This window comes from Bacillus rossius (assembly GCF_032445375.1).
Source record: "Bacillus rossius redtenbacheri isolate Brsri chromosome 4 unlocalized genomic scaffold, Brsri_v3 Brsri_v3_scf4_2, whole genome shotgun sequence".
In the NCBI taxonomy this organism is placed as follows: domain Eukaryota; kingdom Metazoa; phylum Arthropoda; class Insecta; order Phasmatodea; family Bacillidae; genus Bacillus; species Bacillus rossius.
In genome coordinates, this window is record NW_026962011.1 from 53,129,581 (window position 1) to 53,156,475 (window position 26,895).

The window sequence follows — 26,895 nt, forward strand, 5'->3', positions numbered from 1 at the left end:
GATTATGAAGCCTGGTGGTCAAATATACCGCGAAAATGTATATGTCTCTCCCAATGAACCACCAATAGATACTACAGTACAGGGGCGGAGCCAGAAGGGGGGGGGGGGGGGGTTAGGGGTTCAAACACCCCCCCCCCCTCCTTAGCAAAATCTTTAATTAATTTCTTATTCATCACTCAAACAAATTTCATATTAAAATTAATAAAATTTTTACCATTACAATATTTAAATTTAAGTACCGAAAACTGCTAAAATAGCACTATTTTACACCTTAAAATCCAAATTTTCCCGGGGGAGGACCCCCGGACCCACCGCATTAATACGGGGGGGGGGGGGGTTTCCCATGCTTCTTAACACCCCCCATACACAAATCCTGGCTACGCCACTGCTACAGTAGTACCTACAGTATATTACTCTGTTGTCACCACAGAACTATAGTTGCCACCAAACTGTTTTCAATTGTAAATCCAACCCGCACAGTAGCTTGGGTCGGTTTCGCCAACAAAAATTTAAAAAAATTGGGATTAAATAATGTATTGCAATAAAAATTTTCAATTAATAACATTTTCCCTCCGGGTTGAGAGAACGTCCATTTAAAAATGTTGCATGTCCGGATATTTTTTTTTTTTTGCCAACCTTGTTCCAGCCGACACCATGGGCCAGTCGGAATGTGGGATGCACAAGCAAATTTGGAGTGGCCTCGAACCCAACAGACGAGTATCTTGTGACTCTTGCCACGTAAGTTTTCAATCTAGATAAAATATATACCTATTTTTAAAATTTTAAAATGCATTTCAATATAATTTAATTACTAAAGTAACCATTCCGGTCGACGAGCAACAGTTAATTAATGGAAATCACTTTCCTTATCAACAAATCAAATTTACTTCTAGGCCTTCAGAATCTGAATTCATTAGAATTTACTTCATGTGAAATAAAATGTTCTAAAACAACACAGTAACAGTCCTAAAATATGTCACAATTTTATCTGATGGTTAGAATTTTCGTAATTATACGATTACAGCCTTATTTAAAAATTGTATAATTAAACAATTACGTGTCCAAGTCATAAACACTCATAGTGGCTACCTGGCTCGCCAAGCAGTCTCATGCGGAAGTCGATGTAGTTCTCGCGGTCATACAGCCTCTCCACTCTGGGGCTCTTGATTCGGACCACGCCTTCTCCGACAACATGGAAGTGCAGACCTGTAAACGTAAGCAAGAAACACTGCCTCTGGACTTCCATGCAAGAATAAAGTTCAAGGTTTTACAAACATCAAGTCTGAGGCACTGGTGAGTCACCGGACTTTCAGTACAGCTAGTGAATCATACACAACCTTAAATTTTGTCACTGATATTAAGAAACGATTCAAGTAATACACGAGTGCGTGACCGCCACGCGCGTTATAAGTGAAACTTCACAGACAAGAGTGATAGGAAATGTTTAGGGTACTCTAATATTTGAAACACGCGTCATCATGAGCTGAAAATAAACCTTCGTTTACTAGTGTCTGTCCATGTCTTCAATGGAATATAAGAATTAATTAATGGGTTTATCATAGCTAAAATAAAATATGATACATAACCCTATTGGGAATGTCTATACAAATTATCACAATTCTAATGCTAACAACGGATTCAACCTCAGAGTTGAGTATGGAAAAGTATAAGAAAGTACAAATACTATTGGACAGAATACTAAATCGTGGGCTGCTGCTGCTGCTGCTGCCGGCTGTGAAGATGTTTTAATTCAAAACTTTTTCTTTAAAAAGCAACTCCATTGAGCAAAATGCGTTACCTACGCTAACTCCATTACCTACTTCTTTCGTGACCCTGTGATTCTGATACTACTCTACCGGCTGCAAAAAAAAGTTTTACTTCAAAAACTTTAAACGTTGCTTATATCTAAAGGTGGTAACATACCGTAGGTGTGGGTTCATAACATGATGAGATGAATGAAGCAAGGCTTAAACCGAGGCCACACAGAAACCTACGCTGTTCAATATGTTCACTATGTTCGCGATGTTCGCAATGTTCACTATATTCGCTGCGCCAGACGGCCAGACAGATCAGGCTAGCTCGCAATATCGGGAAGATGCATGTCGTGATATTCAAGTGATGATTCCGACGATGATAATATTCTACTGGCTTTCACAGTATGTAAACTTTAAAAGAAATGGGTTCATGAAGTTAATCTAAAAAGAAAAGAATATGAAGAATTTCATCATTTGATGAAGTTTTTGCTTGTGAGGACGAAAACAAATTTATGGATCATTTCAGAATAAATGCAACTTAGTTTGATAACATTCCCTTGAAATCAAATTCCCGGTATCGTCCTGCAGATCCTGCCATATATATTCTTCTATAGATTTATTCCATAAACACGGGTATTTTCGTAATCCTTCATATAACTTTTCCGTCGACATGACTATTTAAAACGTAATACCGAGAGAAAGAAAACTTAATAAAAAGAAAACGCAGAAGTGCAGGCCAATTCCGCGCGAAAAATAAAATGTTTTTGGTTATTTGCGCATTCACATAGTCGGAGACGTTTAGAAAAATAGCCGAGAACCAAACACATGGCGACGTCGCCAGGATAGCGAACCTAGCGAACCTAGCGAACACGGCTTGGTGTGGCCAGTGACACCTGAGATGCAGCTGGCTATATTTTACTCGCGTGGCGAACATCGCGAACACCGCGAACATAGAGAGCATAGCGTCTTGTGTGGCGGAAGCTTTAACGTCTTATCGACGTTGGGATTAATGAAGACGACGAAGGTTGATGCGATGATGAACGAGCATTGTCGGGATGAATAGGTGATGGAAACGGGAGGACTCAGAAAAAACCAACCGGTTCACGGCAACGTCCGCCACGTTTTCCACTTCAGACAAATCCAGGAATCGAACCCAGATCGCTTTGGTGGGAGGCGAGAGATCTGACCACTCGACCACAGTGCTTCCATGACGAGAGAAAGCTGAGCACTGAACTCGATAGAAGCCAACTCCAGGGTTGGCAAAACCCAAACCAATGTGGGGTTGTTTTTTTTTTAAATAAAACTTAGGTTTTTTTACATTACCTGTGTTTTTTTCCAAAAGTCTACATTTTGGTGGGTTTTATGAAAAAAATTATTTTTCAAACAATAAAATTTTTAGTATTAAGCCTATCGAAAACCTTCTGTTTAGCTGTCTACAGTAAACTCAGTTTTTCTAAATGAAATATTACTTATCTGTTACGTGTATGAATTTCTAAGGGATTAGTTATAATTATCTGAAATCAGCCTGTGTTTTGTACTTTTATGTGCATTTAAAATGTACGTAGGTATACTTATTTTGTATGGGTATATTATGTTAAATTGTAATAAAACATGCTAATTTTATAATAGCATTTGTCTCTATATTAATATTGAGAGAAAAAAAAACCAAGTGAAGTCATAGACTCAGTTTGTTAAATGGATTGGACTGAAAACCCCAACCCAAAACCCGTGGGTCGGGTACATGACTGCCAACCCTGCTTCAAGACAACCATGCGATAAGGAAGTGGCAAGGGGAGTCAGTGGGGTCCGCACCTTCCCTTCCAGGAGAAAAAAACAAACGATGACATAATAAGAAAACCATAGAAAATTAGCTACTTGTAGATTATATTATAAGGCTTATTGTAATAAATACTTAGTGGGGCTACAATAATGTATTTCCTCCCCATTATAGTCCGACATCCCTCGTACACAGAAGACAGAAGCAACAGGAATTGCGTTTCCAAGTAGACTATATTTAATGCCAGTTTGCACACTTGTTACTGTAAACATGTCTGTCATACATTGACACGTGAGTTTCGTGTATTTAATAAAATTAGAATATGTGTAATTATAACTTGTTTGAAAAAAAATCATCAAATAATTGACTTTGGTACAAAGTACTAAAAACAAATTAATAGAAACCACAATTTCAACTGTTCAGTTTCTTTAAGCAAGCAAATCATTACTTAAATTTCTAAGTACTTGTTAAAGTTTGCTATTTCCTGAGATTTTAATTAATATTTGGGCGGAGCAATACAGCGATGGCGGAATAAAATGTGACTTCAATCACGTCACAGCAGGCCGTCTGCTTCATGCTACCACCGTATGTTTAACACATCTATAGACTGCTCGTTTGAATAAACGGGTGGCTGTTGCCAAAGGCTGTCAACTTTGATTATTCACTCTGTGTTGTCATTAATGATTTAGGTAATGTTTTTCGTTTGGATTTGTTTTTCACGTTTTTTTTCTCTTTCTCTTCATTTTATTGCATTGCCATCCAATCCTGAGCTAAGTTCAAAATTTCTAGTCTTTAACTTATCAGGAAGTTAGTCAAAATTTAATTATAAAATTCCACCCGATCAGACATTGCCCAAAGCGAGCTAATAAAAACGTGGTGAAAAAAAATTCTAAGCGGGAGCTTTAAATGTTTTAAAATAATCATCCTCCAGATTGCATTGCATATTGCAGAAACGTTACACTACATGTATTATGGCGTAATATTTTTTTTTTCTAACTGAAAGCTACAAGTTCTCGTAATGACCCATTCTACGTACACGTGTAGTTGTAAGAGCGTTCCGCCAGGACTGTGGCAGGGGGACAATAGTTTCAACGAATGAAATTACACAGAACGTTAGAGACGGACTGCGCGGCGAAAAAGCGAAGGTTATGTACAAGTTGCAACAAAATCACCTTCAAGCCTATTTTTCTTTACTTTCCCGTGCAAAATTTCGACATCCTTGTTCATTGCAGCGTGAACAACACGTTTATAAACTATAAATAGATACATCACTGTATTGTTCTGAACATAGTCTGAAGTCTGACGTATTGCAGTACATGCGTTGCACAGCTGTTACTAAAGTACGGATTAAGTTGCTTTTTTTTATGATAACAGTTTAACTAAACGAGGTGGCCCAGTGGCATTTTCGTTAGGAACAGATGCGTAATTTCAGCATTTTAACTGGGGTGGCAAGACGTACCAGCGTTCTGGTAGGTGGGGGGGGGGGGGGAGTGTTTAGGGGTCTTGCTTCAGGAAATTTTTAAAACCTAGCATTACATAGTTAACTTTTTAAGATTTTCACTATTTAAAATTTTTATATTTAACTTTATAAAATATAATTTTTTTTTGCGCTAAATAATGCTTGATTAATAATGAATTTAAAAAGTGCCGTGCTTGTAAAATTTAATTTTACAATTGTTTGTAAATTATTGATATATTTTATTTAAAAATTGGGTAACTAAATGTTGGGTTGGACAATTCTGGGATGGCAACTGGCCACCCTCAAATTACGCCTATGATTAGGAAGTACCTGGGTTTGAATACCGGCTCAGCTAGCATTATTTCAGTTTTCCTTGGTTTCCTGAAATAACAGCAGGCCATGACCCTTTCTTCCGCAACTAGCCTGCGTTGTGATGGTTGCTATGTGATCATCTCTAATGGTCTTGCTGTGGATCAGACGTAAAGTCAAAACACAATTAATTATATATATATATATATATATATATATAAACTAGCTCGGGTACCCGGTGATATTGTCCGCGCGTTAAAGCAAAATGGATAGCGCTATATGACAGTGTGGTGGGCATAGAGAAATGACACACAATTATTGTTTGTATGTCTACGACCTATGATTTTCTGTTTACCAATGTCGATAGGTTGAATGGTTTAGAAGTTGAAGCGAGTTACAAAAAAAAATGGATAGTATAAAAACCTTCTCTATGAAAAAACATTTCGATGTGCCAACTTTAATGGCGATCGGTCAAACGGTGTCGGAGTTTATATATATATATATAATCTATCTCTCCACCGGCGAGACAAATTATATGCAAGTGGGACAGAATATAATATAATGAATCAAAATAGTGTTACTGACTACTGACTAATATTAACGCACTAATATAATTATGTATGCCAGATAAAAAAAAATACAGAAGGTTGCTGTATTGAATTCATAAACATTTTACCCCAGAACCTCATAGTTAAGAGGCAGCAAACACAACCCCCTAATCCTTCTCACCAACTCAAAATTAGTTCCCAACGAACTACTCATGACGTATTCAAGTCACGTTCATACTATTTTCAATCGACAGCAGAAACAAACAAAAACTGGCATAGTAGTTGAAACCAACTCTTTGGACTCTTGAAATCCGACACTTGACATTACGACATTCGTTTCACAGCCGTACTACATACTTAACTCTAAACCTTCATGCGTAGGATTGGAGAGGAATAGGACCCGAAAGACGCCATCTCGATTTCAACAGTTTTTGTCATCAAGTGTTTAAATAAAAGTGATTAAATATTAAAAATGTTATAACTGTTCGAGCATAGGATATAATTTAACGGAATACCTTGTTATTAATACCGGACGGCTGCTACAAAGAGTTTCTCCTGTGAAATAATAATTGGTGTTTAGCATTGAACTATTATTTTTTTTTATTTCAAATGACAACTGTAATAACCCTATTAGATTGCCCTAGTTTAAAATGTTAAAAAATTCACAAATAGTTGAATCAAAATAATACCTATAAAACGACGGCACACGAAATAAAATTCTACGGATAGTGTCAATCTGGTAACAGTGTGTGCAATCTAAGTATGAATACAGCCTGTAATGGAGCATATTCTGCTGTACACGTGGGTGTTGTGCTGTCCATGCACTTCCTTACTGCAGAAGGCCGCATCGCCCTGCCGTGGAAACCCCAGGTGCCGTCATCACCACCTCCTGACAGCGCCCCGACTGACCGCGACACACGCCGGCAGCTGGGTCCAGGCGGGTGAAAGTCGCGCTGGACGGCGAGAGAACTGGCGACCACCGGGTGAATACTCCCCTCTCCCTGCGCCCAGGGGCTCACTCTTACACCTGCAGCTCTGGCGACTCAAGGCGCGGTGCATGCCCAGGCAACCTTTCTCGCGAGCAAATACCACCGCCGTGGACGACAGAAGCTGATGATGCGGTAAAAAAAAAAACTGCTAGGGGGAGGAAATACGAACCAGCTCGAGAAGAAGAGAAATGTACAAGTACCGAGTTAATGCACAAGAAAAATATTACAGAAATGTAGAATCCAAGTTAATGCATTGGTGCGGTCATGCCTGAGATCTTTCACGAGTTGGAATAAATGTCACGACCTACAGAGTGTACAGATAACACAACAAATGGTTCCTCGGCGCTAAAGAAATATGGGCTAATATTTCACCATGACTACGGGTCTGTGCGAATTGCTGTTTCGAAGAGAACCTAAAGGCTATTCTCAAGAGTACAAAAAACTACTAGAGATTACCCGTGCACATTTCAGATAACGGTCCAAAAAAGGCATATGTACATTCTCTCCAACTCTTCAGTGAACTTGCAGTAAATTGAATAGGTTAAAGAAGCTATGAAGTGGGCAGAACTATGACTATGTGTATTGGGACGACCCTAATGAATTGGTCGATCGTCTGAGACTGCTGCTGGCTTCGCTTAGCGCAGGAAGCTATTAGCAAATCAACGAAACAGTCTCCATACACGAAGAACTGAGGGAAGCTGGCTATATACTATGAGTCGAACCGGAATCCCTCGCGAACTTCACGCTCATGCATGATTGAAATACCGTCGACGCATAGTTGCAGTGCGTGAACTTGTTGATTTATTCCAGGCATACAGAGATTATACCATACGCCCGAATGAATATAGGCTTCAAGTACATGTTGACGGTCATCGACGTGTAAAGCAAGTTTGCTTGGGTCAGATCTGTGAATTCGAAGAATGCGGCCGACGTATCCAAGGCCATGGCAGACATTTTGCGAGATGGACGTGTACCTTTAGGTACATCTGCAAACGGATCTCGGCAAAGACTTCTACAATACAACCTTCAAGGCTTTGATAAAGAAGTGTGGCATCAAGCACTAAGTACTCCAAATTTAGTAATATCGTAGTCAAGAGGTTAAACAACCCTTGTGCACCAATATGTGGTGTCACTTGATGGCTAATGGAACTTGCAAGTGGCTGGACATACCACGACAATGAAGCCCGAAGACGTGGAGGATGATCGCCTGCTTCGGACCGTGTTTCCGACGGACGGGTGATGGACGGACCTAACTCCACGGCCTAGCGCCCTCCGACTAGCGGCAGTCGAGGCCCCCGGTGGTCTGAGAAGGCCAGGAACTGGCCGCGCCCGCAGCGATGCGCGGTGTTGGCAGGTGGGCGGAGACCCACCGTGACCTCAACCTGAGTCTCCTGGCCACTGCGCGCTCTGCAGCTGGCTTCCCTAACTTCGCGACAGCCATTCACAGAGCACGCAGGTTGCAACACGTCACCAACACTATAACTTAAAACTGTAAAACCGTTGACAACAAATTTCTAATCCCCGCTTCTTTTGATGATTAATATTTATCGTGAAGACAACGGAAATTTTCAACATTTTGTTTTTATAATGTTACATTATGTCACTGTGTGAACATGCTGTATATAATAAAAAGAACATCGTGGGCTTCTGTGCGCATAACATCTGCGCCTCTAAAAGTTTTCGTACTCTTCAAATGTGGCAGTTAAAAGGGGAAAAAAAAAAAAAAAACAAGAAAGTTGGATTTTGAACAACACTCGCGTTGAGTTCTTGCGCTTTGAGCAGTTAATAAACCAGTACTCTAAAACGTAGTTGTTGAACATTTTGCGTTTTGCGTAGTTTATAAATCAGGCCTTAAGGCTGGACTCAATGATCCGTCGCGTCCGTCCGTTTCCCAGCCGTCCGTCAATCACGTAACCTCAAGCCAATTCGTTAAAACATTCCCAATTTTTTTTCGACGAACGGATGGATGAAATTATAACCTCCGCAATTTTATCAAGGTATTGTCGGCTAACACTTGCTATCTTAAAAAGGTTTTGAGTTTGTTTATTTGTTTAACTGCTTTATTAGATGTTTCTAACTTACATTTAAATACATTTTAAAGTTTAATTTTTGATACAAAAATTGACTGAGACATAGAAGTGTAATTAAATACGTAGAGGAAAACTTAATCTATTTAAATAAGTATCAGAGTGGAAAACATTGATTTCAATTATATATAAAGGGCTTAACTTTCATGATTGTACATATAATCTACCAATACACAATAAATTTTCATCACAATATAAGCCTTCTAGTCTGTTGGCACAATCAAATTGGAAAAGTTTCGATTTAATACAATTTTATGTACATACGCCATCGCAGTTTGTAATGTTTTTAATGGAAACATCTTTAAGAATTCAAGATAAAAATGAAAACATAAACCCACAGAGAACCAGCCTAAATTAGCCGATATAAAACTTTAAATGTCAGACAGTACATAATATACCGTGAAAGGAATTTAGTCATAAAAAACTAACAGTACAGACGAACTCATTGGGCTAACGACGAGCCAGTTTCAACAAGAACAGTAAATGCAGACACAACACAGCGAACACAAACATGTATTGTGGACAACACCACAGCACAGGCGAAGGCAGTAGCTTCCTAAGACAAAACAGTCGCGACGAGAGTATTCTGATGGACGTGCGGAGTGTTGTAATCGCTTGGCTTGTTGACGGACAGAAGCGGCAGGTCACTGGGCGGTATTCCAAGACGTCCGGGCAAGGTAGCGCATAAGCATTGCCTTGTTGGGACACAACCGTAACTTAACTAGCGGGCCGTATTCCAGAACGTTTCCAAACCGAATCCCAGTAAGGAATCAAATCGGCAGAATTTCAATAAACGGTGCCCTGAACGAGGATAGAAACTGGTTCCAACGCATTCTAGCGGACGTTTGGCAACGGCAAAAATCCTAGAGATAGCATCACCGTCGCACGAATTAACTGGTGTTTTTCAAATTTTCTAAAGTACTTTTTAAGTTCCAATTACTTTTGGTTATTACCATTAAAGAGTAACGAATGTAAGGGACTGACTTGTGTTTTGTCGTGCACTAGGAATACGGTTAGAGCACATGTGTAGCATATTCAACACCTGTCTGTGTCTTGGAATACCGGCCCGAGAGCTAGGGCGACTCCTGACGTGACGAGGCTATGACGCGATTGCTCCCGCACTGGATTACTGATCGGTGTTTAAACACTCGGCATGCACCTGAAAGAAACTCACCCCTTCACGAAACACAGACGATGCTAAGTGTTGGTAACTTTCAGCTAGTCTCGGGGAATCTTTTCGCGAAATATGCATGCCCCTACGCCATGCGTGATTACTCAAACTTCAAATAAAGACCAAACTTCTGTACGCCTCATCGACTCAACTGTATGACTTCTGTTCAAAGAGACTGCGTCAGGAGGACTCGTGATCGCAGCTGTTGTATTGTGGGCGCAACTGCAGCCCCGGGGTTGCGTCACGCCCCGCCCCGCCCCGCCCCGCCACGCCGCTGAGGCCGCGACGAGAAAGCCGATGCCCGATGGAGGTTGCGTCTGGCCGACAGCGCCATGTTGGGAAACCCGCCCGCGGACCGCCGCGCCGTGTGGGACGAGAGGGGGGGGGGGGGGCATCTCGCAGGGGAGAACAAAGCTTGGGCAACCGGTCGGAGCAGAAGTGCCGCGCCGACCCTGTTGGCTCGTGGCTGCGAGTGGCTTCCACTGCGTCACGAGGCCGCTGGACCGCAGCACGTCAGCCTCTTCCAGCGTCCAGCGCGGATCCCCTCGTCATAACTCTGCCGTCACCGCTGCGGCGTCGTACCTAGGGCGGCTCGGCTTTTAATAATATGCAGAGGTTGGCAATGAACTTGTAGAAAAGACGTGTTTTTTTTATTTTGCATTTGGTGTATCTGCTAGCAATCTAAATTAAATAGAAAACTACCGTAACAATAACAAGACTGTGGACATTCATAATTTGTTTCTATCCTATTATGCATATTTCACAAGAATTATATATCAGTATGCATTGTATACCTACTGGTTCTCCGTGCAATGTAAGTTTTATCGACTATTATTTGCACCGCAATGCACATTTTCATGTGTCAAAAATAACTCGATATAGTTTTATCTACATTTTACATTCCATCATGTAATTTCGTTTCTATAAAATCTGTAGAAGTAGGTTCCTATAACTGGAACATATGCGCGTGTTCATCAACAGTGATGTACTGTCGGGCACAGAGCACGGAGCACAGAGCACAGAGCACGGAGCACGGAGCACGGAGCACGGAGCACGGAGCACGGAGCACGGAGCACGGAGCACGGAGCACGGAGCACGGAGCACGGAGCACGGAGCACGGAGCACGGAGCACGGAGCACGGAGCACGGAGCACGGAGCACGGAGCACGGAGCACGGAGCACGGAGCACGGAGCACGGAGCACGGAGCACGGAGCACGGAGCACGGAGCACGGAGCACGGAGCACGGAGCACGGAGCACGGAGCACGGAGCACGGAGCACGGAGCACGGAGCACGGAGCACGGAGCACGGAGCACGGAGCACGGAGCACGGAGCACAGAGCACAGAGCACAGAGCACGGAGCACGGAGCACGGAGCACGGAGCACAGAGCACAGAGCACAGAGCACGGAGCACAGAGCACAGAGCACGGAGCACAGAGCACAGAGCACGCCGGGCCTCCCGTCGACGAGTCACGTGGTCCACGGACAGCCAGTCGCTGCCCCCCCCCCCCCCCAGGCATGCACGTGGTGACTGCGTCTGGGTTGCGGCTACAGAACTGAACACGACGCATCAGCGCAGTGCACTACGTGCTTTCCTGTACCTCCGTGCACCGTCATTACGTTTTGGCACAGTTTATTTTATCAGTGATCGGGTGAGAGGTGCTTTCTTCTGCACTTGACAGTGCTAGTGTAATGGAGTTGCGGTTCTACTGAACAGTTCGTGTTTACATACCTCCACAAACGAGCAGATAATCAAGTCATTGGCTACTTACTGCCACAGTTCACGTTCTATCCAGGTCGCTCATGGTTCCGTAGGATATTTTTTTTTTCAGGTGTCCCTCACTTGCATTTAGCTCCTCGGGGCATTTCAATGACAAACATTTGCATTCTAGACTGTCGCCAGCTGATAGCGCGAGTTTTGCAGGTCCCTGCTCTAAATTTGCCTGAAAATAACATTTCCTGTGTTTAACATTTTTCTACTAATGTTTTCAGATATTTATTGAAACGACAAACGTTTTCGCGAAAACAAAAGTGACTCTAAACACAACCTTTTGGGCGAGGCTATGTGCAGTGGCGTCTCGTCAGGGCAAGCAAGGCAAGCAGTGCTTGCCCAGGCAGTTTGCAGACAATGTATTTTTTAAATAAATATTTTATTCAGAATAGTATTTTACTTTGGCTCGTGCAGTTAGGTGTACGTATTTTTTACATTATCTTCTTGGGACCCAATACTGTGCGCTGTGCGCTATAAGAAAAGAACTCCTCGACACACAAAACATGCTGTTTTAGAAGCGTTGCTAGGTTTAGAAGCGCTGGTAGGACCGCTTTCAGCAGGAAGACTGCCGCAGTAGTTTCCTTTCGGAAGGGGGGTGGCATGGTACAAAGGTTCGAGGAGGGGATTGGCTGTAAAAACACGTGGTAGAAGCTACGAAGGTAGCGCTTTCTTGCCGAACTCAAGCGAACATGGCCGAAGCAGACGGTGGAATTCTTCCGCCGACTGCTTCGTCTATGTCCGCTAAAGTTCGGCAGGGCAGGTGGCGAGGTGGCGTTTCAGTCGGCGGTCGTCTCTCGGGGCGCGCGCATCTCTCTCGCGGGCTGTTGGCTGGGAGTTCCCTGCGCCCTATTGAGTAACCGAAGGCTGGCAGTGCGTGTGGGTTTTGTGTGCGTGCTGGGGGCGGCCTAGCAGCGCCAACTGCTACCGACCGCGTCCCGCGGGTGGCGGATACGGGATCCTAGCTCGAGAGTTGCAATCTCGCTGGAGTGACTGTGAATAACCACGTACCAGTTAACAGAGTTTTTGATCACGTATGAAGATAGTTTATTTTGTGTTGGTACAAAAAATACCAACATTTAATTGTTACTATTCTAGTACATTTTTATGAGCTTCTTCTCTTTATTTTAAGTACTTACTTTGCCATGTGTTGTCTGTTTATATATTTTGTACCAGATATCGATGATACTACACTCCCACTTAGTATATAAATAATGAATAGTAGGTATTTTATTATCAGAATAATGTATGCCAAACATTATTTTTCAAAAATAGTTTATAATTTTAAAAAAATGTCAATTTTTCTACCTGTGGAATAGTCAATGTTCAGTTAAGAAAGCACCCTTTTGTACCTTTAAATCCATATTTTCCCGGGGGAGGGCCCCCGGAACCCCCCCCCCCTTCCCACCACCGTGTTTTGGGGTGAACGGAGTTGTTGCTTTCCCTCATGTAAACCTCACGCCTCGCCACTGGCTACGTGAGAAAAGTGCGCAAACAACTCTAACCAAAATCATCCCGCGAAAACTCCATTCACTGGGCGTCGTTCTGCCCGTTGAAGGGGAGGAGGAGGGGGGGGGGACACTTTGCATTCCAGGTTGGCACTTCATCCTCGCCGGGAACTGGGCCACTCCACCGTAACGGGAATTGAACACGCGTGTTCCTCGTTGCACATGCCCCCCCCCCCCCCCCCCCCCGGGCCGCCTCATCGCCACTTCGCACGTCCGACGGCACTCGCCCGCCATGTTCTTCTCTTCTGTTCTCGTCATTACAATTAGCTACATTTCTGTGATCTCCCGACTCGTCCTTCCTGGTTTAACCTTCTCGTGGGGGAAGCCTTCTTTTCACAGACCAGAGAGCCAAACGCCCGATCGTGCATCTTCGTTTTTATTTTTTTTTATTTTGGACAACTCATGATAACTAATGGTCAATTACGTTAGGTTAGCTACATTATAAATACTTTAAAACATTGTGGACGGTTGATTTGGTTAGGATAGCTACATTAAAGATACTGTGAAATCATGTAAACGGTTTACTAGTCCTGGATAGCTACATATTAAAAAGTTATTTGCTAAGCAACCTTCGGGGAACTTCGGGTGTGGCTCTCTCGTCTGTGAAATGAAGGCTTCCCGAGAACACGCCAGGTAAACGCAGGGGTGGCAACCTTGTCACGCCATGGTTCCCAACTCCCGCGGTTCTGTGTTTCCGTCTGTGCGTGTTTCGCTGTCGACCAGACACGAAACCCGATCAAATACAATGTTTTCAAGCTACATGAATCAAGAAATACTCACAATTAATTATATATTAATCTTTTTTTTATGTTATTATGTTCTTTATTTATTACCACTTATAGTTGTATACTTGCTTGACGCTGATATATATTATGTTTAGTATTAAAGACTTGCTCATGCTTATTTTTTCTTATCCAACACAGATTTCCCATTTTGGTAGTAAAGCAGTTTTATTTGTATGAACAGCAGGCCCACCTTGACATGAATATCCCCTCCTTTCTCGCCCCCGTTTATTATTTAGTTTACCACGTGAATGATGATGAGTCGTACTGGGTGTAGCAACCACAGGCACCGCCACGATGACGACAGCCGAGACGTCTCTCTTTGCTTGCCTCTGCGGTGGTTTCCCGCTGCCTTCTGCGGGATGGCCCAGTCCTGAACCCAGAGAGGTTTGATAAGTCCCTTCCCCGGCCGGGGTTCGAACCCGGGCCTCTGGGACCACCAAATGGCCACTTGACCGAGTGGGCGGACAAGTGTGTGTAGCATGCAGGCTGTAGCGCGCTTCGCATTGTGAGGACAACAAAAGTCCATTCTCTCAGAGCTTTAAATAAACGAATGAAAGCTTTATCTCTCCCTCGCGCACGGCATATTTTCATTTCTTGTGCTTCAGTTTCTTGCGCTTCTGTTCTTCACTTTGGTGGCGAAAAGTTTAGGAAATTAGGTACTGGGGCAACACAAAGCATAAATGCCGAGTACGAATCCAAACCCAGTATTACCATTGAATATATATAATGGTATTACTGCGATAACTATTTTTTGCCATTTACAAAAAAAATAACAGTGTGTAGTTTACTTTCCAGACATGCGAGACCAGTCTGAGAGAAACCCTCCCTCCACTGCCTCAGATTCACGTTGAAAGTAGATCGATTCCCTGCGTATCTATCATTGGGCGAGTAAACCAGCTACTTAACAATGAATTAACTCATTACGGTTAAAATCGCTCGATAACAATCAATAAAGAGTGAATAACTCGTCGCTATAATCCAACGAGTGAAGTTGAAGAACTACCTACTTTCTTGTTTACTCGCTTGTCATTGCTGTCATTTAATTTGTCTTAAGAGTTGAAAAAAATAATAATTTATATTAAAAAAAAAGTATCGTTCATTTTTCTATTAATTTGAGATAAAATAGGTCTATAACTTAAGTAAATAAAACATAAAAACAATGGAATTCAAGAATAAAAAGTCATAACCTCTCGCAAAATTTCTTAAAATAATCACAAAACTTTTTTTTTTTTAATATTGCTTGACAGAAACGTAAATGGAAAGCATCCCACGTGTATCAGCGTTGGGATAGACCATGAGTCGTATATCAACTTATTTAGTCATGATGAGCCTACAGCTGAAGGTTTTCCGTGGGACCCATACTTGGCCGTACTTACGAAGGAGCGCGGTGGTTCTGGGGAGTGTGTGAGGGGGGTGGGGGCGCCCCCGCCGGAAGCACACGCCCCGTCGCCGCATCCGGCGCGCGGTCCTGACAACCGTGCGGCCTGAAGCACTCGTCTCGCGCCGCCGGGGACCGCTAACGGCTCAGTCCGCGCCTGACGCTACTCCTAGTGTCGCTGCCAGGCACCGCACAACTCCACGATCCCTACTCGCTCACTGGCTACTGGTTGTGAGACCTGACAACTGCTTCGATGACTGGCTACAATTGTTCATACGCTCCCCTCTACGGCAGCTGACAGAGGGCCCGAACGAGCTAACACATTTAAAGGAGGGGCTTCGCAGTGAAATCTGCCAACAGAATATCAATTGAGAGCATATGATTCACAAGACTTTGAATTTCAGTCCATCGCCAAATGAATCCGCTAAATGTCTGGGTTCCTAGTCATGTGATTAGCGACCGGAAAAAATTCGCGGATTCATTTCGCGTTATGCTAGAATTCAAACGCATGTATCTTCATATTGCTTCTTATCTGAAGGACTCTGAGCCAATGAAAAACCTTCAATCCAAGAAGTATCGAATCGCAATCATCCCAGTTAACCGGTCTCACAAGTCAGTAGCCAATGAGCATGTGGCATTTGCCAGAGTGTGTAGGTTATCGTAGAGTCTACCCTGACTGAAACAGCGAATTTTTTTCCAGTTCCTTCAGGATGGCCCGTAGGGGAGAATATCTGGTCGGGGCACAGAAAGGAGACTACCATGCAAGGGGCGGGAATGTCCTTCACCGCGCGCACAGAACGGTCCGACCCGCAGAAGTGCGCCTGGAACCACCGCGGCCCCGCGATCACGTGACGTCTTCCTGGCGTGGCTTCTGCTCCTGGGTCAGCAGCAGGCAGGCGGGACCGGAGATAGTTCGACCCCGAACCGCAGCATGATCCGTAATTTGTGACCGTCGAGTCGGTACAGTGGTTCGTGAAACTACTGTAATCACGATGTCCCGTTAGTTAGCGTCATCCTCTATCTGCATAGCCGAACGATTTGAAACCCAACGGAATCACATGCATTTAGAAATGACGTATAAAAACTACCTGTGTGTAGCTCAATCATGTATAGACATTGTTCCTACACAAAATTCCAACAATAACCCAAGGAATCGAATCATATGGATAAACGTGTACTTATCCAGAACTTATCAAGCTTACCAATCTTTAGGGTCCTGTCTTTCCATCCTGCTTTATGTTTTACATGGTTTCCCTGAAATCACTCCAGGGTAAAACAAAAAAATACTCGGATGGTTCTTACAACAAGGCCTTGGCAGATTCCTTCGCCAGACGCGCCTGATCGCTCATCAGACTGCAATGAGGTATGCCCGCTCTAGCTAGCTAGTTTTTTTTTTAATCGACGGCCGTCTATAAGAAGGGACCGGAAAAATTCGCGGGTTCAATGACATGTAGGATGAACTCCATAGTTCTACGTACACTAGGTCAAATGTCACCCACTCATTGGTTGCTGTCTTGTGAGACGTCTAAACGTAGCGGCCTGTGATTCGATACAGCTTTGGTTGGGTGTTTCTCATTGGCTTAGAGTCATCGAGGTGAGTTGTGAGCCAATAGCAGAGGCAGCACTGAGGTATAACTATTTGTATTTTAGCCTATCGCGAAATGAACTCGCGAATTTTTCCGGTCTCTATCTATAAGAGAAGCCACTAACCCTACTTGGCCGGGCCACTCAGGACGCACTGGATGGCTGTGATTGGTGTGCTGGCAGTACACATGTACCTGAGATAAACCTAGCCAACCATGAAAAACAGACAATTCTACAAAGATTTTAATGCACAGCTAGTCTACAAATATTATCGCAAAAAAGACATGAGTCTTCTGATGAAGCATTTCTCCGTCACGTCGCGCGGTTGCAGAGAGGGACCTCCAAGGCCACCTGGTGGTGACTCGGTGCTCGCGCAGTTGAGTCACGGCTGCTGGGATTGAACCCGCGACCCTCGCACATAGCGCGACGTGTGTCGATCACGCCAGCCGACCTACCTCGTTGTTGGCGAGACGTGAAACCACGCCTGAACATTAGGAAACAGCAATGCCTCGGTTCACCTGGTCGCTGGAAGCCGGGCTATCGCTGCATCGACCGCCCGTTTTCTTCTTTTTGCGCCACTTAACAGATCAATTTTGAAATCTTTGAGTCAGGGTTTCTCGTTGGCTTAAAATTATCCAGATAAATTGTGGACCGGATGTGAAAATGCCCATTCGCTCATGTTGAAAGTTTTAAATTTAATGATAACTAAGACGCGAAACGTGTTAAGTATTTGCATCCAACGTAGTCTGCAACAACAGTTCGTGAATAGATTCAATAGTTCCCTGTAAAAATGTGTGTTTTGAACATTAAAAAGCATAATTACGTGCCACGTAGGAATGTCCCTTTGTACGTCCCTGTTTTAAAAAAAAACCTGCCTTTATACTACCTTATAACAACCTAAATCTCCTAAAATATCTAAGGTAACTTAAAAAAAAGCCTCCATTGCAAGTAGTTGGGGTAGATACTTGAGAACAAAGTGCATACTTCTTTGCACTTTCTTAAAAAGCACAGCTGCCTGTGTAAACGTTTGTGAGATCGTGACGCCCAGCCCACTCGTGCTGTATCGCGGCCAGTGACGGCAACACCGCCGTGGGTTGGCAACCGTGGGCGCGCCGTCGCTCCGCGCTCCTGACAATACGCCATTGTCTGTGTTCGGTGGTATTAAAACCAACGATCTTCGTAATGACACGATGGCGAGCGAAAGAAAATCAACTTCCTGCTCGCCATTGATGGGCGAGTGGTTGCGGATCTGCGCATCACCCGGGCAGGGCGGATCTGCGCATCACCCGGACAGGCCTCCCTCAAGGCTGCACCTGGCGCGATGCGCAGTGAAGGCGTGGACTGTCGCTTACACCATTCGTGAACCAGCGGTCGCGGAAATACTGCACATTTTCTTGTTCATGTCTAGAGACCTCCAAAACTTGCGTTATCTTCTGGTACCAGGTTAGAATCCACAAAAGCACGCAAAATCAAGTTAATTCACAGGTGTTCGTTGAACTTCTACCACATTTCAATTTATCTCCTGGTCGCACGTGATTCTGTGTAAGATTTATTAGGTTTTTATCACTGGCTTCTAGTCCTTCAACACGTGAAAAACTAATTTGTGTCCCAAAGGTACGGGTGTACAAACATTTACAATCTAGACAATCACCAAATAATAAGGATTTTACTTTTTTTTAGTATTCTGATTGGCCTATTAATAAGCTATGTTAAACTACGAAACTGAACGCCAATTGTAACTATAACGTACAGGTCCCAACAAAAGTTTAAGATAATCATAATATTTAATATAATGATATTTGTTGTTAAAGTTTTGCTACAAATTGCTTCTTAAACTCAATAAATCTTTTCAAGACTACTATTCAATGGCTTTTGACGGCTATTAATTAAATTTTATTTTAAAAAACAAGGTAATCGTGATGGTAATTTTTTTCTCTGAATTGATATTCGTTTACGTATCAACTTTATTTACTAATTACGATTTTTAAAACACTTCACAGCATTCTTGTTTACTAAATACAGATTCAACCAAATATGCAAAAATGCATTTAAACTCCATTATTTCAATTAACAACCTAAACAAATTGCACATACACAAATTGTTACGTATCAAAGATTTTCTAGAACTATAAATTTAGTTTGCTTTATCAGTTAATTGATAAAGTTATGAATTATTATTACGTTCTTTGATAATGTATTAATAGAGAATTTTTACTGTGAGTAAATTTATAAATAGGCTAATTCTACCAGAAGTTCACAAACAAAAGAATGACAGCCTTATTTATACTGATGATATTAAACTTTTGGAGGATCCCGTAAGTGAAAGGAACTGATTTTTCTATTACACTTATTAACTAAGCCTACTTAAAAAAATTTGTTCTCTCGCGATTTGAAATGACGTCAGAGAATACTTTTCCACCCGACAGAGTGTAAGTTACAATTTTAATTTTAATTTATGCTCTGTTTATAAAGATACTATTATAAAGATATTGATTGTGAATTCCACTCACGGCTCACTTTAAAATTATCTAAATTAAAACAAAGGGTAAGCAGTTATTTCCCTTGTGTTATTTACTTTCAGTTCCACTAGTATGTGTGCGATTATTTTTATAAACGTATATTTATACATTAAAAAAAACACCAAAATAAAGTTTTCTATACACATTTAAAAACGTATGGTAGGGAAAGTAAGAACTAACTTTAAGTTCTGAAAAGACGCTCTGTTGCAATTTGAATGTGCACTTAAAAATCCGACTTACAAATAAATTTTTCAAGAGTTAAAGAGTTTTCAAGAGTTTATTTTCCAAGCGCTCGCCAGACTTGCCAGTCACAAAGGTGAAGATGCGCTTGGCGAACATGCACAGGTCGACCTTGTGACTCGCACAAGGCTGCACCTGGAGGAACGCTCTCTGCCAGCCAAGGACAAAGTTAAGGACGACTCACACAGTCGCGTCAGGAAACCTCAAGGCTCTGTTTCACACGCCATGTTGATTTTTACTTTTTTGTCATTGCTTTTTTTAAAAGGCTATTTATAGAATTGTATACTACGCGCCACATAGCTGGAGCTTAGCCGCCACAAGGAAAGGACATGTCGTTGTCGAATTCAGCATCACAAGTAGTAGCAATACAGAGAGAGAGAGGGGGAGAACACAAGCCTTTGTTACACCATTACACAGATTCCAACATAACAGAAAAACTTCGACAGCGGGGATAATTTTATTTATTTGAACACTAAAGCTTACAGATATGTGGTGCGCTGTATACTGGTTTTTTTTTGTAAAAAGAACATAAATATTCTTGCAAACAAAATAGTTGACGCATTAATACTGCGTTCGGATTCTCACCCGGGCATTCATGCTGTGTGTTGTCCCAGTACCTCCAATAGTTGAAATTATTTGTCAAAACTGTTCCCTGATTAGCTTTCCATTATTAAAGGTACAGGTTTGTTCTGCTGGGCAGAGTGACTTCAGCTGCAGAGCAGACAGCAGCTCCGTGTGTCGAGGGCCGGGCCGCTGAAGGCGCTGAGGGCGCTGAAGGCGCTGAAGGCCGCTCTGGGCCCACGCTGCGTCCCACGGACCGCGCGCTAACCGGCGGACTCCGCCCCAAGGACTGCTCATGCGAGAGTGCGCCTCCATAAACCAAGCTCGATCTTCCCGAATCCTGTGTTCCACAGTATACAGGAGTAACATGCACTTGGAAACTTGACAAGCTTCTAAACGCTCTGTTAAAATCTAAGATGGTTTTTGCGATTTTATGTTAAAGGTAAGTAAAATTAACACCCGAAAATTTACGGAGGTAACTTTTTAGCAAATATTCTAGGAGGGAGAAGCCCTGGCTAATATATAAACAATAGGTACATTTTTTAAGTAAATTTAAAGCGATTTTTTTTTTTAACAGTGGTTGGTGGTGGTGACAGTTGAAGTCTCTGATAGCATTATGTAGGTGGTTGGTGTTCGTCATTGGTCTCCAAGTCAACTGACTGCTGATTGTTTTTGTGTGGGTGGTTGGTGTGTTGCAACTTGCGTTGGCCAATGAGACAAACAGTTTGAGTACCCTAAACACAATAGTTCAGGTATTCCCGTCATTAACTAGATTTCGTCTTCAGAGAGTAATTTTGGAATAAATTCAAGAAAAATACAGACGCAGAATGTGAAAAATCAAAATACATCCTTAAATTATTCGCAATTCATTTTAGTTGCGCTCAGTAAATATATAATATTTACAAAAACTGAAAGCAATCAATGCTATTTTTCAACACAAACATTAATAATTATGCCACATGGTTAACTTCATGGTTTTAGAGTGAAGTGTCACAGAGGTAAGCCACCGGCCTGTGGCAGCGTTATCTCTACATTTCCATGTTAACTAAGGATTGTCAAAATTGTATTGCGAAATTTTTAAGTTATTACTTTTATGGCTATAATTTTAACATAAAGTATTAAAGGATAGTTGTATTATTATAAAGTTTAGTTTGACACACCAATACGCTTAGTACATCCCCAGATTTTCACGACAGTTAATATAAACGGTTGAATCACCATCTTTTTGAGATTTATGAGACCTCCAGAGATAGGAGCAACGTGTTGAAGTAAACATTTCTGTTCCAATCGACTTCAGTTCCATTGGTCCATTCACCAAATTACTCTTACAAAATGCCATATACAGAGGTCTAAGATGTTTACACATAAAAAAACTCCTCACTAGCTTTTCTCCAGGGAATGAAGCTGCTTTTCTAGCTGCACACTTTCAAGTTCATCCCATGGCTAGTAAAACTGCCTCGCGTATTATATCTGGCTCGTGAAATAACTGAGTGTTCATATTATTTTAACTGAAGTAACGAAAAAGAGTTAACAACATTATCGCTTTTGTTATAGACATAATTTTAAATAAAAAATAGATTTGTTATATAAAAACACTATTCAAGCATAAACAATCACAACCTGTCATGAAATCTGTATCAAGCGAGTAGACAAAGTGTGCTAGCTGTGTACTCGACACTCGCTGAGCTGGCGGCAACAGGCTCACTCGCTCATGCTTTCTCGCCTACTTACACCTAGTGTAACTTATCTTTAACATACATAGGTCCAATTGAAAAGTCCTGTAATGATAAATAATGCCACATATACTGAGCAACTATACGTCAGCATCAGTAGAATCTCCAGCAGATAAGGAAACTGTTAAGAGTTTCCTCAAGTGTGCTGTAGTGAGCACAATGACGGGAACGACTGCAGCTGCAGATGAGCACGCTATGGCCTTCACACTTGAGCACCAGACATCAAACAGCCTTGCGCCCGCCGACTTTCACTTCTCGTCACTAGCGTGATCATGCCGGCATTTCGTTATGCTACACGCAGCTTAACTTACCAGGTTAAAATATGAATGCGTGAAGCATGTAAAAAAAAATATATTTAAGTGATAACCAAGCCATTAATTATACTTATAATAATACCTCAAAATATATAACTATATATGTGAATACTTGACAGCAACGGAGGACGGACAGTGATAATTTTTCATAATATCGTTTTCAAAAGTATTCATGGTAGCATTAAATCTGCTACAAAAACAGCAAGTTCTACACTAGGATGTATGTAATTTATTTGAACTAATCTCCTGTCCTTCTTAGAAAAGGTTCTTTATTTTACGCGGAGGAAAGGTGCACTGATTACTTAGTAATTATTAGGGGTATAATAACATGTAAACTCATATCAACATTTTTTCAACCCACTTTTCCATCTCCAAGAAGGCAAAGTAGCGGCAATCAATATATCTTGTATCCAGCACTTATGCCGATTACTTGCGTGCAACACCTTGGAGAGATATTCTGGCATGGCATTAAATAGCTTTGAAACTGTCTGGTTTGATCACTACATGTTTTTTTTTTTTTTTTTTTTTTTTTTTTTTTTTCGTGTGCTGAACTGGTAATTTCATACTAGTTTATCATTGAATTGCTGTAACCTTGAATTAAATACATCCATTTTTTATGTAATATATCCTTAAAGTTTACTTACATAATATAAAATAATTAAATCCATCCTCATTTCATCACCCTTCATTGTCAATAATGACCTTTATGTCGAAGAAACATTAAGTCTATTCATTAATTCATTAAATCGATTCTTTAACTTTTATTGCGTAACAAAGATATATGCGCTGCATGTTCTGTTATCTTGTATATTTAATGTAGATATTTTTATTGCTAAAGCAGATTGGTAAAGCATCCGCTGTAACTATTCTCGCACTACTTAAAAAAAAAAAGAAGTTTAAATTAAAACGCGAGACCAAAGCTTATACACAAACATCGACAATTTTTTTAAATTGCTATTCGCAATCAATCAGTAGCAAGTCCAAAATCTAAGCAAGTGTTTCGATCGCACACCACCTAACAGGGACTGAACACCGCTGGGGAGAGACCACAGTCTGCCCAGTGCAGCGTGTCGGCACGGAAAAGTGAAACCAAAGGAAAGCGAGACCCACCCGCTGCCGCGTGAATAAACACGACTGGTAAAAACTACTCTCTTGAGTTAATGTTTGTGTGTCGTCTCTTAGCACAGGCGTTCCGTTATCTGTCGAGCACGGGTACTTAACAAAGAAAATAGGCCTGCGCTGCCTTTAAACTGGCTGAGTGAGAGTAGGGAGGGTAGCTTTGGAACCTGATAACCTTACAGTGTTCCGTATCACAACTGATGAATTCGTTTGGTGGCACAGCCAGAAGGACCTGTTAACACTATTACTGTCTATTAAACCGGCAATCTTTCCTTCTTGAATTCTAATTTCCAATAGTGTACACCTTGTAGGCCTATGTAGCTCAAGAAAGACACAAAACTTTGTACACTCTGAAGAAACTGAACAAAAAAAAAATTGTGCATGTTGCAAAAGATTTACTCTCAGTTACTTGAACGTAATCATAATGGGAAGAGGAAGAAGTGTCTATGCAGTTTATAAAACAGGAATATTTCCAGGCACTCGAGGTTCTGAGTACGTCCTGCATGGGCGAGAATCAAAAAGCACCTCTCTGAGGGGCCCGCTTCAGCTTGCAAAATCGTAACTGTAAAATGTAAATAACAAACATTATCCCTCGGGGCCACTCGGGGATCACCCCTCTGGTTCTAATGTGCCTTTGTCTGAGAGCGTCACTTGTAAAATCAAAGTCTGCATACTACTACCTGTACATAATGCTGAATTGTCGTGAGTCCAGATCACAGGTTACAACAATGCTTTTCAACGAAGGTGGCGTCAGTTTTATCAGAGTGGAAATCCGAGTTGGGTACGAAATAAAGGCGTTGAAATATATTGAAAGACTGCGTTTTCCTTTGTCTAGTATTTATATACAGTAGTAAACATTAAGTTACACAGCTTCGGAGAAACTTAACTCGTTCGGTTGTGCGGAATAATCAAATATAACGAGGAGGAAATATGCGAGCAAACAGGATAATTTTTGCTGTAAAATCATTAAACTCGTTTACAGTAGCATATGATCTCTTAAAATAGGTAATACGTAAACATTTAATAACGGCCAATATTCGATTTATAGTTTTAATAATTTACATTCATGACCTCTTTTTTAAAAAAAATTATACTCTCAATATTAATTTATCGCGCGGTATTTTTGTACGTTACTAAACCACAAACTTACGCTGTGTCAGACTAGAAGAACACAAAATTTCCGTACTAAAATGCCAGAAATATACTGTCAAACTATTTTGTGGCCGCCTATAAAATTTGTCAGTATTAAATCACCCTCAAATATTTTTCTTTTGGCGATATAAAAATATTTTTTAAGTTGGGGCAGCAATTGTTTAAAAAAAAAAAAATCTGCAACAACTTTTGGTTTCTTCCTTGCAATTTGTGGCCGTCTGCAAGATGAGCCATTGCTTCATTTGACTATGCCATTCAGTACGTGTTCGTTTCCGCACAAAATTTCCGTGATTCGTGTGCGTACAGTTGACGTGTACTTGAAAGAAACACAACAAAGCAAAGGCGATGGTACAGTGTTTCAACACACAGCTAGTCTCGAAATATTTTCGCGAAAATTACATGTCCCTATCATTAGTTGTTTGTGGACACAAAAATCATTTAGCTATCAACACATTTTTTGAAGGATCGAAATTGGGAAAATATATTTGTGGCGGTTACTATATATATATTCAGTTTAGTAGCATTTTCTGAGGCTGAAATTAAAAATGTTGACGTAAATAAAAAAAAAACCTTCTTCGCCTCCCTCCCACGCGCACCCTCGCTCTCTCAGCAGAGCCGGTGCTGAGTGTCTGCGGAATGTAGTTACGAGGGAGGGGGGATCGAACCACTTTGCCCACTGTTTGATTTCAAATTATTTTCTTTTGTTGGTGGTTTTTTTCTTTTTTTTCAGAGGGGAAAAGTATATATATTATCGTATCTTCCCTCCTGCGTTCGCCCCTAGAAGGAGAGGAGTAGAGAGAGGAATTAATAGGCTCCTCATTGTGGAGGTAATCGTAACTATTAAACAGGGATGATGAACGTAATAATAACGCCAAAACTATGTTTCAAGGAAACATTTTTGTTGATTATTATGAAGTTTTCCGCTTATATAATGCATATGTGCCCAGACCGCCTAGTGAGGTGAATTGTGTTGGCTACCCCATTAGCAACCGCCCCTGAGAATCCTTCACATGTGTGCGGGCCTGGGTGTGTCGATGCACGGTCGGACCAGTAGCGCTGCAGCCCAGCGGTCACACCCCCCCCCCCCCCCTTCCCCCTCTTCACAGTTACGTGCGTGTATAGAATACGTGAACGTATCGCGACATCGTGCTGGCTCGGTGGCTGGCGGAAACACACAAGGGGCGCTGGTCACGCTAAAAGTTCATGTATAGGAAAATTTTCTGTCTGGAGTGAAAATGGATTGGAGTCAACTAGAAGTTGTTAAGACAGTTTACGAGAACCGTCGCATAAATTAATTTCAAACCCGACTTCAAGTTCAATTTTGTGACACTATCTAAAAAAAAAAATGCATGCAAAAGAGTAGGTAATGTATTTATCGTATTACTAGAGTTTGATGTTCAAACGTCATAAAACAAACTACAAACTGAAACTCTGAACATATTTATCTTACTGTTAAAATTAAATGCAATACGTACATCTTGTTAATTCCCAGGTTTTTTTTACCAACATTGTGTTTCCTGCCGTCCCGTATAAATACAAGTGAAAACACATTAGCATTTGCGTGAGTGTGAGTTACCACAACGTACGGCTGTAAAAACGACCACCCACGTAACACTTTCGTTTGCCGTGACTGGAGACTTTTCATAGCGAGGAAGGAGGGGAGTGCCGTATCTGCCACGAGTCACCCTCACTGACAAAACTAGAACTGACAATTGGACAATTAAATGATATCGTGGCGTATTTGCATACATTCTATCTTCATTTAGAAATTAGTCTTTAAATGTTAATTTTAATGTAATCGCTCCTATTTTAATCTAATTACTAAACCACGCCCTCATTACCAAAAATTAATTTGGCTACTAGCATTTAAACCATAAATTCTACATCGTTACCATTCGGCCAGTCAGACATGTCGAAACGGCACTACGCAACGAATAACTCCCCCAATGACCTTGAACTGTGCCAGCACTGTTGGAAGCATGTCGACCTCGCTGGCTCAGGCAGGGCGCAGCCAGCAAGGGGCAGGGGGGCATGGCCCCCTCTAAACAAACTCGCTGACCAGCTCGAAATAACAAATACATGGCTTCATTTATGGCCAATGAATATGAACAATTGTAAATTAGTCAATTCTCTTTGAACACT

General features: G+C 41.7%; 1 protein-coding gene across 4 annotated transcripts in view; it reads right to left on the reverse strand.

Annotated features, from left to right (window-relative positions):
- Positions 1-26,895, reverse strand: part of LOC134541918 (arrestin domain-containing protein 17) — a 40,156-nt gene that overhangs the window by 9,704 nt on the left and 3,557 nt on the right. For 2 of the 4 annotated variants that reach the window (XM_063385661.1, XM_063385662.1), the window contains exon 2: positions 1,090-1,206. In XM_063385661.1, the coding sequence (XP_063241731.1) occupies positions 1,090-1,206 (117 nt within the window). Of the gene's footprint in view, positions 1-1,089; positions 1,207-10,097; positions 10,257-14,394; positions 14,480-26,895 lie in introns of those variants that run through there. The other 2 variants (XM_063385664.1, XM_063385663.1) reach the window with 2 other exon arrangements.